General features: G+C 34.7%; 1 protein-coding gene across 10 annotated transcripts in view; it reads left to right on the top strand.

Annotated features, from left to right (window-relative positions):
* PIBF1 (progesterone immunomodulatory binding factor 1) overlaps positions 1-14,896 on the top strand; it is a 190,376-nt gene that overhangs the window by 12,656 nt on the left and 162,824 nt on the right. For all 10 annotated transcript variants that reach the window (XR_007404878.1, XR_003133931.3, XR_004808297.2 and 7 more), the window contains exon 5: positions 2,078-2,197. Coding sequence is in view for 7 of the 10 variants with exons in the window: in XM_025441073.3 (XP_025296858.1) it covers positions 2,078-2,197 (120 nt within the window). In the remaining 3 variants the exon portion in view is untranslated. The remainder of the gene's footprint in view (positions 1-2,077; positions 2,198-14,896) is intronic.

Genomic DNA, 14,896 nt, shown 5'->3' on the forward strand with positions numbered 1-14,896 from the left:
TATATGTGCAGTATCTATTACTATTTACCATATTGAAAATTAACAGTAAGACATTTTTAAAACACAAGAATATATAAGCACACTCTATTAACCTTAAAGGCAGTGATCTCCTTGCACGTCAATTAGGTAGCCACTGGCAAACACCACTGAACAAGCATAAGGGAATGAGAATAAAACAGGCAAAAAAAATCTTAGTATTATTAGGAAAATAGTTTTAATCTTATGAATTTCCTGAAAGGGTCTCAGAGGGGCAGAGTGGTTACCAGAGGTTCCTAAACCACACATTGAGAACTGCTGGTTTGTCATGTATAGATGTTATTTCACCCTTAGAGGCTTAAACTTTTTCATATATGAAAAGACTGATAATAATAGTGCCTTTCTGTTGAGGTAATTGTGAAGATTAACTGGGAATATGTATGTGAAATGCTTAGCAGAGTGCTTAGAACATAATAAATAAGTAGACAAAAAAATTTTTTAAATTTAAAAAAGAACATCATAAGCACGTAGTAAATATTAAATATACCTATTACTTTTGAGGGAGTGGTGGTTGCTATTCTTGGTCTCAACTGCATTAAGGTTTCTGGATTAATGATCTCATATAAAACAAAGTGTTCCGGGATCCCTGGGTGGCACAGCAGTTTAGCGCCTGCCTTTGGCCCAGGGCGCGATCCTGGAGACCGGGGATCGAATCCCACATCGGGCTCCCGGTGCATGGAGCCTGCTTCTCCCTCTGCCTGTGTCTCTGCCCGTCTCTCTCTCACTGTGTGCCTATCATTAATAAGTAAAATAAAATTTTTTAAAAAAAGTGTTCCTATTTATTTTTATTTAAATAGCTCAAATATATTTTTTTCTGTCCAAAGTGTACTGTCCAGGACAAATCAAATTTCTCACATGCTGTTGTGACTTTATCTATATAGTAGATATCAAGTATCCCACTAGTGGCAGTTACACATATTTTTGTTCTCTGGTTTTTTAATGTTCTTTGTTATCTTTTGTTTTCACAAATAGTATTATCCTAACTAGTTAGTTATACCCAAATTCATTGTGTTAAGGACTAGCCTCTTACCAGATGTGGTACTCTTACAATTCAGCAATATATTAAGGAATTGCAGATTGCATGCCTATTTGATATATAGGAATAAGTACTTTCTCCTAATTTGTCCATGGCTTCTTAATTTTATAGAAATTTGTCAGATGGAACACTTTACTAGATTAGGGCAGACAAATTCCTCTGAGAGACTTATGAATGAGAAGAGAGGTCTGAACTGAATAGAAATACTGGTATAAAAGATATCTCTTGATTCATCTTGTTTATCCCTTGTACAGCAATGGTAGCAATAGAGCTTCACCAAGAGCTAAGGATGTAGGCTTATGTTTAGACAGTAGAGATAGAGCAGTGTACAAACCAGGCAAAAATTCTTTTATGAGCTTACATTCAAGTGGAATGATACAGACAATAAATTAAAAGTAATATGTAGAATGTTTGTTGTAAATGCTATGGAGAAAAGAGCAGGAGTGAGATTAGGAACAGTCACCAGGCTATTTCAAATCAGGCTAGAGGAATTAGGGCTTTACTGATAGGGTGACATTTGATCAGAGTCCTGAAAGGAGTGAAAGCATGAGCCATGCATTTGCATATGGGAAGAATTCTTCTATCAGAAGATAGAGCAAAACTCAAGCACTTCGTGTGTTCAGGAAGTAACAAGCAGATAGGGTGGAGTGAGCAGTGGTAGGAGATGGGGAGTAAGCAGTAAATGGAATATAGATATTGAAGAAGAAAGAGACACTGTGTCAAGGGTCAAGGATTTAGATTATCTTGGCATTGAGGAAACTTAATTGAACATCAAGCCTTACTAAAGTATTAGTGGTCAGGGTCAGTTAACAACTGCCTTGCTTTGGTTTTGTACAAACAAAACAAAACTTTATTATACAGGCATATGATATAAAACTTCTAAACAGCTTCCTTTTGTTACCTTAATAATTTTATCACTCATAATTGAGGGTACTATAAATTAACAAATTTTAATTGTAACTTGGATTCTAAAACTGCTTACTAATTTGATTTTTGTTTTTAAAGATTCGATTCTATGAACTAGTGAATCCATTAAGAAAGGAAATCTGTGAACTGCAAGTGAAAAAGAATGACCTGTCAGAAGAATTAAGTGAAAACAAGGCTCAATTGAAACAACTGACAGAGGTTTGTATGATTTTGATCACTGATGGGAAGAAACTCCCAAGTTTTTTTCTAGGAAGTTCCTCAAGATTTGTGAACAGGAATATAAAAGTCAACGATAGAAAATGGGACTGGGAGATGCTGACGACACGATTTTTCAAGTAGCGGGAAGGTTAAATTGGAAATAGTCATCTTAAAGATTGACAGTAAGTCTATGATATTGGCCTATAATCCATGGTTGAGCTTTTTTGATATAACTGTTTCATTCTCGATTCTTTATTACAAATTAGTCTTGTTTGTGATATGAAAGAGAGCCACTATCCAGTTATCATTTTGCTTCTTCATTAAATACATTAGCTCTCCTAATGTTTTTCAGAGCATGTGCACTGGTATAAGCATCAGCTCTAGTGATGCGCATGGTCCTGTGCCATGTGCTGGCAGCAGTGAACTCAGAAAAGTGTCTGTCCCTCAAGAGTTTAAACTCTAGTAGATTATAGTGTTAGAACCTTAGATGATGGCTTGACACTTTTATTTTTCTGTGTGATATTGAATAAGTCATTTAATGTTTCCTGCTCTATCAAATGGAGGAAATAATCCTGTTTGTTCATTTCATTAAGTTGCTCATGTTTCTGTTTGCAAGTAAAAATGTATTTTTTAGCAAAGTTGCATATAAGAATTTTTTATGTTCAATTTCAAGGGTAGCTTTTACCGAAGATATATTATCCAGAAGTAAGTAATTACAATTTAATTTACATTTCGATGCCCTAATTTGCTGCTCTGTTAGTACTGGACAAAATCTATTTAGGTCATTAATGTAGCCAATATTACAGGCAAAGGCTTATCTTCCTTACTCTCCTCATAGGAGTGATGAAGTCAGCAGGAATGATGCCAGAGAGGCAGATGTGCCGATATGAACCCTACCACAAGGTTCTATTGAGGTTTTTTGTTTCTTCTGCTAACCTGCCACATTGTGCAGGTAAAGTGTTTTGCATATTTTAGAAAGATAGCTTTTTATTTTTACAAAATTTGCAAAATAATAAAGGACAAAGTTAGAAGGCCTCAGTTTGGCTAGTAGTTAATTTTGTAGTCTTGGCCAAATCATTTAATTTGTTTCTAAATGCCCAGCATGGTGGTAGTCATGGCAGCATAAGGTTCATTGGGTTTATTGAGGACAAGGTGATTAAATGAGTTTTCAAACTTAGTTCTATTGCACCTCATGGTACCTTAGCTTCCCTCAAGGACTTATTTTTTAGGAGAAGGGCTGGAAAAGTTTCCTAACCTTGTTTATATCAAACTACCTCTTTTTAAATGATTTTAACAGTTGGGGATTCTAAGATTGGTTTCTCTTGAACAAATGATTCCTTGGTCCAAAGAGAAAAAAAAACTTACATTCTAAAATTATCATTAGTATGTGATACTATTTTACTATGTGGTAAGCAAATCCTTTGACTCTCAAGGGTCAGTAATAATGGCATCGTATCCCAGATTTTTGTTTGCTTATAACACTTTTAGTATTTTACTGATAGGAAAACATAGATAATTAACACTGGTTTGACTCATAGGGTTCCTGAGTGTTTTTAGTGCCCTTATAACTCTTGAACAAAGAAACAGTTTTGTTTGTGAACCTGCATTAGGATTCTTCAGAGAAATAGAACCAATGGATATCTGGAGAGAGAGAAAGATTTGTTTTAAGGAGTTGGCTCACATGATTGTGGAGGCTTGATGAGTCTAAAATCTGATGAGGTAGACTGGCAGGCTGGAGATTGAGGGAAGAATTGCAGTTCAAGTCCAAAGACAGTCTGCTGACAAAATTACCTCTTGCTCAGAGGAGGTCAGTCTTTGGTTTAGTATGGCGTTCACCTAATTAGATGTGACCCATCACATTATTGAGTGTAATTGGCTTTACTCAAAGTCTACTGGTTTAAATATTATTTGTTTTTGTGTGTGTGTATGTAAGTTTTTATTTAAATTCCAGTTAGTTAACATATAGTGTAATATTGGTTTCAGAAGTAGAATTTAGTGATCCTTCACTTACATATAACACTCAGTGCTCATCACAAGTGCCCTCCTTAATGCCCATCACCCATTTAGCCTATCCCCTACCCATCTCCCTTCTAGCAGCCCTCAGTTTATTCTCTGTGGTTAATAATTATCTCTTATGGTTTTCCTCTCCCACCCCTTTTTTATATTAAATGTTAATCTCTGGGGCACCTGGGTGTCTTAGTCCGTTAAACTTCTGTCTTCTGCTCAGGTCATGATCTAGGGTCCTGGGATTGAGCCCCATGTCTGGCTCCCTACTCAGTGGGGAGCCTGCTTCTCCCTCTCCCTCTGCTGCTAACCATGCTTGTGCTCTCTCTCTCATGCTCTTGCATCTCTCTCTCTCTCAAATAAATAAATAAAATCTTTTTAAAATAGTGTTTATCTTATCTAAAAAATACCATTACAGAAATATTTAAAATAGGGTTTGACCAAAATAAAAACAAAATAAATAGTATTTGACCAAATATTTAAGTATTGTGACCCAGCCAATTGACACATGAAATTAACCAGCACAGGGGCACCTGGGTTGCTTAGTTTTGGTTAAGCATCTGACTCTTGATTTTGGCTCAGTCATGATCTCAGGGTTGTGAGATCAAGCCTCACGTTGGGCTCCGTGCTCAGCAGAGTCTGCTTCTCTCCCTCTCCCTTTTTGCCCTCCCCTGGCTGGCCTGCATACATGTGCGCGTGCTCTCTCTCTCTCTCTCTCTCTCTCTCTCTCTCTCAGAAAAATAAATCTTAAAAAAAGTAAGAAATTAAGCAACACAGAACCCTTCCAGGTACAAGTTTGTTTCTTAAAGGTTTATCACCTCTTAGCTGAAAATACAGTTTTCTGTCTCAGGCTTTTTCATAAATTTAATAATAATATAAACAGAATTGAATCACAGTCAGGAAAAAAGAAATTAAACAGTGTGTTGTCTACTTATTGAAAGGTCTTAGAAATTAAGAGATTGTGATTTAGACAAAATAGAATTACTTTTATTTTTTTTATTTATTTATTTTTTTGAATTACTTTTATATTAAAGTCACCCATAAAGTATGATTCTTCTGGTCTGTCAAGGGCTAATACAGGTCAATTTACCCAACACTGAGGAAAAATGACTATTTTTAAGTTGAAAGACTTTCTTACAAAGGTATAGTGAACAATAAATATAATATTTAATAATAAAAAAATTATGCTTACCTGTGTACTGTGAGGATTTTTGTGTGAGGGCAGATTTATTTTTTTGAAATGATTTGTTAAATTATTTACTGCTCTAGTATTTGGAAAATTCACAGATACTAGTTCGAGTTCTATCTCTGCAACTTGACAATGGTGTGATGATATTGGATAAAAGAACTTAGTCTTCTCTACTCTCTCTGCTCCTCGTCTTACAACTTCTCCATCTACCAAATAGGATGAAAATATATAACACCTTCCTCATATGGTCATTATTATGAGAATGAAATTCATTTAGTAAATATTTGTTTTACATCTGCTATGTGGCAGGCATTGTTCTAGGTGCTTGGGATACCTCAGCAAACAAAACAATGATCTCTGGCCTCATAGAGTTTATATTTTAAAAGATTACAGGGAAGGGTACCTGGGCGACTCAGTCAGTCAGGTGTCTGACTCTGGATTTCAGCTCAGGTCGTGATATCAGGGTCCTGGGATTGAGTCCCGAGTTAGGCTCCCACTCAGCAGGGAGTCTGCAGATTCTCTCTTCCTCTCCTCCTCCCCCACACTTGCACACAGTCACTCTTTCTCTTTCTCTAAAGTAAAGAAATCTTTAAAAAAGAGAGAGAGAGAAAGTACAGGGAAACCGTAAACATTATAAATAAGCAAATCTTAGAGGAAGAAGGTGAAAACTGCAAAGGATAAAAGAAAAACATCAGTGCTGCATGGAGAACAGGGAAGAAATATTCAGAATTGTATAGAGTCAGCCAGTAGGCCTCATTGAGGAGGTTAGAAGTTTACAAAGACTTGGAGGTGAGGGAGACAACAAAGTTCTCAAGGAAGAACTTCCATGCAGAGGGAACAGTCAATGCAAAAGCAAGAGGGTTCCTTGATGTTTGTGGAGTAATGAGGAAGCCAATATGACTGGAATGACTGAATGGAGAGAATAGGTAAGATCAGAGAAGTAATGGGTTTGTTGAAGTCACTGTAAGGACTTTGATTTTAACCCTAAGTGAAAGGAAGCATTGCAGTACTTTAGGAAGAGATGTAACATGATCTGACATATTATAAAAGGATTATTCTGGCTGGTACATAGTAGACCCTCAAAGAGTATTCAATAACTTTGTTAATGTCCCAGAAGTTTGTTTTGTTTTGCTTTGTTACTGAGAATTGGCTATAGAGCTTTAAGGATGGAAGCAGAGAAACTTGTTATGAGACTGTTGTAGTAATCTTGGTGAGAGGTGATAGAGCTTCAGATCGGGTGATAGCAGTATAAGTGCTATGAACTGGTTGGATTCTGAATATATTTTAAAAGTAGAGCCATTAGGATTTCCTGATGAATTGGATGGAGGACATGAAAGAAAGATAGGAGTCAAATTAACTTCCAGGGTTTTGGAACTGAATAACTCGAAGGATGGATTTGCATTCAGTTAAGATGGGTAGGTTGTACCAAAAAAAAAAAAAAAAAAAAAATAAGATGGGTAGGTTGTGGGTGAGGCAGATTTAGGGTTAAAAGAGAGTTCAAGTTTTAAAGATCTGTTGGTTGTACAGTTGGAAATACTTGGATATACAAGTGTGAAGTTTGGAAGCTATATGTTTGGAAGTTGTTAACATAAAGATAATATTTATTTTTTTTTAATTTTATTTATTCATAGAGACACACACAGAGAGAGACAGGCAGAGGGAGAAGCAGGCTCCATGCAGGGAGCCTGACATGGGACTCGATCCTGGGTCTCCAGGATCACGCCCTGGACCGAAGGCGGCGCTAAACCGCTGAGCCACCTCAGCTGCCCATAAAGATAATATTTAAAGACAGGATGAGATCATCAGAGGAGAGTGACTACAGAGAAGAGGGCCAAGGCCAGGGCCCTAGGGCACTTCATTATTAAACTGTAGAATAGAGAAGGAAGATTTATCAGTGAGACAATGAAACCAAGAGAATTTCATGTCCCAGACGCCAAGGGAGAAAAGTTTGTCAAGAAAGAGAGTCAGCTATTTCAAATGTTGTCTATAGGTGTAGTAAGATGAAGTCTGGGAATTCACATTATATTTAATAGGGTCATTGATAACCTTGTCAAGAGTAGTTCTGTTGGAGTTGATGAGATTGAAAGCTTGATTACAGTGTATATAAGAGTGAATGGAAGGAAAAAAATTGGAAACAAGTCTAGGCAGCTCTTTCTGTGGGATTTTGATTGCATGGGGGAACGAAGGGATAGGGTTGAAGATGACAGAGGAAGTAGAGTGAAAAGGGTTTGTTTTATTTTTAAGGTGAGAGAAATCACAACTAATATACATGAAATTATACTTTAAAACTACATGCAGAATTTTTTTCATTGTCAAGAACAATAGAAAGACATTCATCTAATTGCTTACCAGCAATATAAGTAAGCAGTGCTGTTGGACACTGGGGTATACTTGTGTTTAAGACTTACCACTTCAAAAAAAAAAAGGCTTACCACTTCACTGTGACCCATATGATTAGAGTCATCTGTGTTTGGGGCATAGCCAGTAATATAGGCTTCTGTAATTATATAGCTGAGGGAAAGTATGAGAACACAGAGGTGTTTGTTGATTGAATTACTCCTGGTGAGTTTTAAAGAAGTTTATCTTCATATTCCACATAATGGCTTTTAAAATAATAATTTTATCACTAAAATGAGATGATTTATCTCTTAATGGCTTGAGTTTTAATTTTATATGATCTTTTCACCAAAAAGTAGGACTCAGTTTAAAAACAACTGAAGAGGAATGCCTGGGTGGCTCAGTTGGTTGAGAGCTGCCTTCCGCTTAGGTCATCATCCCAGGGTCCTAGGATGGAGCCCCGCCTCAGGCTCCCTGCTCAGCTGCAAGCCTGCTTCTCCCTCTTCCTCTGTCAGCTGCTCCTTCTGCTTGTTGTCTCTTTCCCTCCCTCCCTCTCTCTCTCTCTCTCTCTGCTTGTTCTCTCTCTCCCCTCTCTCAAATAAATAAAATATTTTAAAAATATTTTAAAAATTAAAAACAGCTGAAGAATTTGATCATAATCGCATATAAGAAAGGTAGAGAGGATTATGATCATTAAAGGAAAGTTTATAAAAAGGAAGTTTATAAAAAAAATATTGAATTAGGAGGTGGGTTGAAGAAGTACTAGAGATTGCCAGGTTACTAGAGTTCAGTTGTCGTCAATGAGAGTCATTGTCTCTATGACTTTTTTTAAATATTTGTAAGTTTATTTAAAGCACTCAATGAAAGTGTTCTTCAATGCAGATTTCCATTTTTGGTTCTGTTACTTGAAATGTTCTCATTTTGGTGCGTTTTACCCAGTGGCATTTTATGTTTCTTTCTTCTTCACTGTGTGTGTTACATGTATTTATTATTGGTAGCTAGAGGTAGTGAGAAACTCAAAAATGCCCATCACATACAAAAGGAATAGCATTTTTTTTTTTTTACTTTTCTAATAGTGTCATTAATTTTGGTCTCAATCCAAAAATGTAAATATTATTTTGGACTATTGTGAGAGAAGACCTGGATTCCTTCCTAAGAAGAATAAATATTTTATTTCATAATGGACAAGTTGAAAATGCATCCAGTGAAAGATAGTGGCCATTAATTCTGAACTCTCCTAAATTTGAAAATGAAAGGAAGTGTTACTTCATTCAATAAGCAGTAAGATATAATACCATTGTAGGCCTTGGGACAAGATCATGGTATTAACGGCTATAATCACTATGAAGTTACCGATATTCAGTAAGTCATAATTCAAAATTTCTATACTGTTTGATTTCTTCATATAATAACTCAGCAAACATCTTTGTCTATATATATTTAGGATTGGATATTTTAAGGGAGGTAACATGGGTCTCCTATACAATGTTACATAATTTTAAAGGGGAATAAAATGTAAACTTTGGGGAAAAAAAATAAAAACATTACTAGGTTGTACCCACCCAAGAATTTTAAAAGGACTTCAAGGATCCACTTCACAGTGCAGCAAATGTGTAATCTTATTATTCAAATAGAGCAGTTAGAGTAGAGTAAATTGCTTCAGAGATGGTAAATTGTGTACCTGTCCTTAGAAACTAAGAACTTCAGGGGAGCCTCGGTGGCTCAGTCAGTGAATCATCTACCTTTGGCTCAGGTCAGGATCCTAGCATTGAGCCCTGCATCAGGCTCCTTGCTCAGTGGGGAGTCTGTTTCTCCCTTTCCCTCTCCTTCTGCCTTTCCCCCTGCTTGTATATACTGTCTCACTCTCTCTTTCTCTGTCAAATAAATAAAATATTTTTTAAAAACACAAAAATCTAAGGACTTCAGTAACTACAAACTGATCAACCATACTTCTGTTCTGAGCTTGTAGAATGCATGAAAATTAGGATACTGAATATTTATGCAAGTGTAAACCTATAGAAGATCAAAGCAGAAATTTTATAAATGAATATAAATGAACAAACTATATAGTATTTCACTTGGGTGATAATTGTTCATATGTATAAAGAGGAAATAGGAAATGGAATATGTAGACTTCCAAAAAGCCATTCACAGACTAAATTTTAGTTTTAAAAATTTTACAGACTTCTTAAGAATTGTAACAATTCTTTATCTATCTTTGATAGATAACTTCAAAGAATTTTATAGTGAACACCGGTGTATCTTATCACCTAATTTCTGCCATTAACATTTAGTTACACTTGTCCTAATCACATATGTATCTATCCAGTTACCTGTCATGTTTAGTTATATGAGAAATTGTCAGATCATTTTTTCTGTGTATTAATAATTTATTCCTTTTTATTACTGAGTAATATTCCATTGTATAGATATATTCATTAACCAGTTGATGGGACATTTGAGTTATTTCTACCTTGGAGACATTATAAAGGAAGCTGCTACAAACATTTGAATATGGTTTTTGTGTGGGCATGTTTTCATTTCTCCTCAGTAAATATTTAAAAGTGGAATTTTTCGGGTCACCTGGGGGGCTCAGTCAGTTAAGCATCACACTCTTGATTTCACTCATGTCATGATCTCAGGCTTGTGGGATCGAGCCCTGCATTGGGTTCCAGGGGGATTCTGCTTGGGATTTCTCACCCTTTCCCTCTGCCCCTCCCCACCAATTTGTGTGCACACATGCATGCGTGTGCATGCTCACTCTCTCTCTCAAATACATAAATCTTAAATTAAAAATAAGAGTGGAATTTTTCACTTCTAGATTTCCATTCAGCTTATTATAGTTTTTAATTCATTGTGAACGTGGTTTTCTTTATACCATTGGGAATAGTTAAATCCCTACTTTAAAGCCTGTTGCTGATTCCAAAATCTGGGTCACCTCAAAGTTGATCTCTGTTAGTTGTCTTTTAAAAATGGGTCACATTTTCCTGGTTTTAGAAGCTGAGTAATTTTAAATTGTTTATTTAAAACATGGAGTAAACTTAGATCATAATATTGTAACTGTTAGGTTATAGAGACTTCGTTTTATGTTCCTCTAGATAGTGCCATTGTTTTTGCTTTAGCAGGAAGTTAACTTGGTTGTATTCAAAGTGCATACTCTGTCTCTTGGGCAGCATGGCAAATTTCAGTTCAGTTTTTTGGCCTTAGTATATGGCTTCTTGGGTCTCCCCTACACATCTGTTGTTCAGAGGTCAGCCAGAGATTTAGTAGAGATTATCCATAGAACTCAAGGTTCCCTTCTCTGTTCTTTAAGCTAGAAAGATGAAATATTTTCTGTTGCACCTTTATACCTCCAACTTAGTACAGAGTAGGCCTACTTTCAAGCTAAAAACCATTAAAAAGAAAAATTCAGATAAGATCAGGAAACTTCTCAAGTGCTGATCCCTTCTTCCTTGTGCAGATAGACTCTCCTCCAGAATCTGCTTGACTTGGGTAACTTTCCTGTTTTGTATTTTGTCCAGAATTTATAGTTGTTCTGCAGTAGAATTGGTCAGATGGGAACTTACACAGCCATTACCAGAAGGAGAACCGCCTTACAATCTTGTTTTTAGCATAAATAAAGAATGAGAAAATCTAGTCTATGCATGTAGAATATTTGACTTTGAGATCACCTTACTTGTTTAAAAAGGGTCTTAGCCCCATGGGAGACTCTTTTTCTCAACATGTTTGACTTTGTACTGACATGGATGATGACATGTCAGGCACTATTAAAGTACTAAGAAAAATATTAGAAGCAAAATAAAACATATTACTAGATCCTGAAAAAATGTGCAGCTTTGAACACTGTAACTTTATTACTTCTTAATAATTATTGAACTCCTGATAAAACCATTGAGTTTGGAGCTTAGAAACTAAAATCTAGTAATCAGGGAGCTGACTTTACTCTGAAGATCTATAAAAACTAGGATGTGTTGAATAAACACCAACAGCTAGGAAAAAATGTGACTGAAGTTCATAAAAGTTTATAAAAGCACAATACAAATGTGGATTGAGTTCAAGAGGATAAACTTGAGACAAATGCAATAAAGTACTATGTCATAGAACAAGTAGTAAATTAATAGAAATTTAAAAGAGGAAACAGTAGCCAACAAATATAGATGCTTCAAAAATGACAGCAATAATGACAATTCTGTTGTGGTTTACTAAGAGAAATTAAGATATTTGTTAGTTATTTGTCTGAGTTTGAGACTGACAGCTAGAAAGACATTTCCTACTTTATTAAGACTTCCTGGATTGAGTTAGTATTTTCCAAAATTATCTTAATTTTTTTCACCACATGGTGGCAGCATATATCCACTTATTTCTTTAACCAGCTTTGGTTACTCAGAAAATCTTGTCATTTTTGCCCTAAAGGCCAAAGTGTTACATTGTTACCTTATTTTCATGTATATTCCTTACTTCATATCCACTGCCTAAAACCATTCAAATACTATTTTTCCCTAATAAAATTCAGATTTATAACTGGAAGAAAGAATTATAAAAGCAAACTTGTCTGGCATAACTTGTATTTTTCAGATCAAGGGTGTCTCAATTATTACACTGATTTCATGATTATACCTAACAAAAATATTTAGATGTTAAAGCCCCATGAGTATGCAGTTGCTTCTTTTTATGATCTGATTCATGGCAGATATGACAGGAAAACTACTTTAGAAATTTAGTAGAAAGTTATTTTTAATCTTAGAAAAGAAGTCATTTTTCCTAAAGTGCCAATTTTAGTGGATTTCTGGGATCGTTTTTCATAATTTTTTTCCACATCTGCAATTAAATTTGGAAACAATATCTAGATACTAACATTGGAAAGTAGGGCTCATCTTCTACTCCAAGCTTAGAGTTTGTTTATAAGTAATCAATAATTAGTCTAATTTTAGCATATTTTGAGTATTATGTGGATAAGCTTGTGTATGATGCTTAGTGTTTTCATAAATACTGTACTTTTAATTTCTGTTTATGAAGTCTCTTTATAGCAGGTCAGAATTTTGGTCCAATTATGTAGCTAAACTGCATGTAGCTGTTTTGCTATTGTGGAATTATTTCAGTATATTTCTTTCATTTCAAAAGAAAAGAAATGTTAACAGTGCTATGTAAGGCATTAATGTGTTTACCCTTAATGAAGCTATAAAGTTTCATGAGGAAATGGTGAAATTTTTTTTCTTTTGAGAACTTTCGTAACTAGGAAGCAAGAAGAGTGTTTTGTTTAAGTTAACTTCCTTGTTTAGGAACATAGTTACGTTTGTTGAGAAAAATTCTGCAAGATTACCTTGAGGCTCATCTCAGGTATTCATATGTGAGTAATCCAGTTGATTTTAACTATCAAAATGAGGTATGACACGTATTTGTTATTCAGGTTTTTACATTTCAAGGATATTAACTGTTTTCTAAAATTTCTTTTTTAGCCTACCTAACTGATAAATTTTAAATTCCTCTTTAAGTTTCATGTTTATGTTGATATTCATCAGTTATAATTATCCTATAACATCTAACAAATTCATTAGTAAAATATAATAGTTTGTCTCTATATTAAATTTAAAATAAATAAGCACTTCTTCAAATTTAGATTTATGGATACCTCCATAGGTTCTTTTGGTCCAAAATAGAACTAGAATCTCAATTCTAATAAACAGCCTAGGTTTCTAATGTGGCAGATAAAATTTGAACCCCATGGCCAAGATCGTATATCATCATATTATGACAGGGGAAAACGACTCATGAGAGACCTTACCTCAGCTTGTATCCAGATATAATCACCAACTTCTATATATCAAGTGACAGAAATTGTAATGATGTTGGGAAAGTTAATATTCTAATTCCTTCTGAATTGGATGGATTTAATAGATTAAAAAAGTAAGGACTAGAAGAACTAATTCAGTGAATAATTTTGATTAGTTGATATATACAAAGTTTAACATTCTTTAACTAGAAAATATTTTTAATGTGCCAATGGGAAGTTTCCAAAACAATCCTGTATAAACTTGACCACATAGTTCAATAGCAATTTTTTTTTTTAAAGAGGAGAGGGAGTTTGAGCACACAGGGAGCATGGGGAGGGTGCAAGGAGAGAAAGATTCTTAGGCAGGCTCCGCACTTAGCTCAGAGCTTGATATGGGGCTTAATCTCATGACCCTGAGATCATGACCTGAGCAGAAATCAAGAGTCGGATGCTTCACCAACTGAGCCACCTAGATGCCCCATAATAAATCTGTAAATACAGATTTTATAGTTACTTAGTAAAACTAGAGATAATTAAAAGGTGAGGGGAAATAAATTTACTGAGAAATTAAGAAATATATCTTTTAGATCAAAGAGAAAATAAAAATAGACAAGAAAGCAAAGAAAATGAGAACATGTTATATCAAAATCCTTGAGACATTTAAATCTGTGCCAGAGGAAAATCTATAGCCTTAAAATGCCTGTACTTAGATGAAAAATAAAGACATGCAGTAGTTATTTTAAGAAAGCAGGAAAAGAAGTAATAAAAATAAGGAGCATGGAATTATTAGAGATGTTAAGGAAATATAGCTCTATGATAATAAGCTTGAAAATTGAAAGGAAAGTGAAATGTCCCAACAAAATATAGATGACTGAAATTGACAGAAGTGGAGAACTTAAATAGAAAAATAACCAGAGAGGTATTATAAAGTGAGTAAAGATGTACTACTGATGAAGTTACTAGATTCACAGATGGATTACCCAGATGTGTTCACAGCTGATTTCCACAAGGAGAGCTGATTATAGTTAATTAAACTACACCAAACTATTGAAAAAGATGGGAAGCTCTGAGAAAGATAGTTCAAAAGCAAAACAAATCTACAGATCAGTTTGACTTATTACTACACATGCAAAAATTCTAAATAAAATGTTCAAAAGTGAATTCTAGCATTGTAGCAAAAGAATAATACTTTATCATTAAAGTATATTCTAGAATAGAAAGGATAATGCATTATATCAACAATTTGAAAGAGAAAAACCATATGATTGTATTAGTAGATGATAAAATTTAGCGACTACTCCTATTAAAGATATTTAAATAGCTACAAACAAAATGTTAACCAAAAAATTTTATCCTAAATGGGAAAACAATAAAACCTCTTCCTGTTAAAACAGTAATG

This window comes from Canis lupus, chromosome 22 (genome assembly GCF_003254725.2).
Source record: "Canis lupus dingo isolate Sandy chromosome 22, ASM325472v2, whole genome shotgun sequence".
In the NCBI taxonomy this organism is placed as follows: Eukaryota; Metazoa; Chordata; class Mammalia; order Carnivora; family Canidae; genus Canis; species Canis lupus.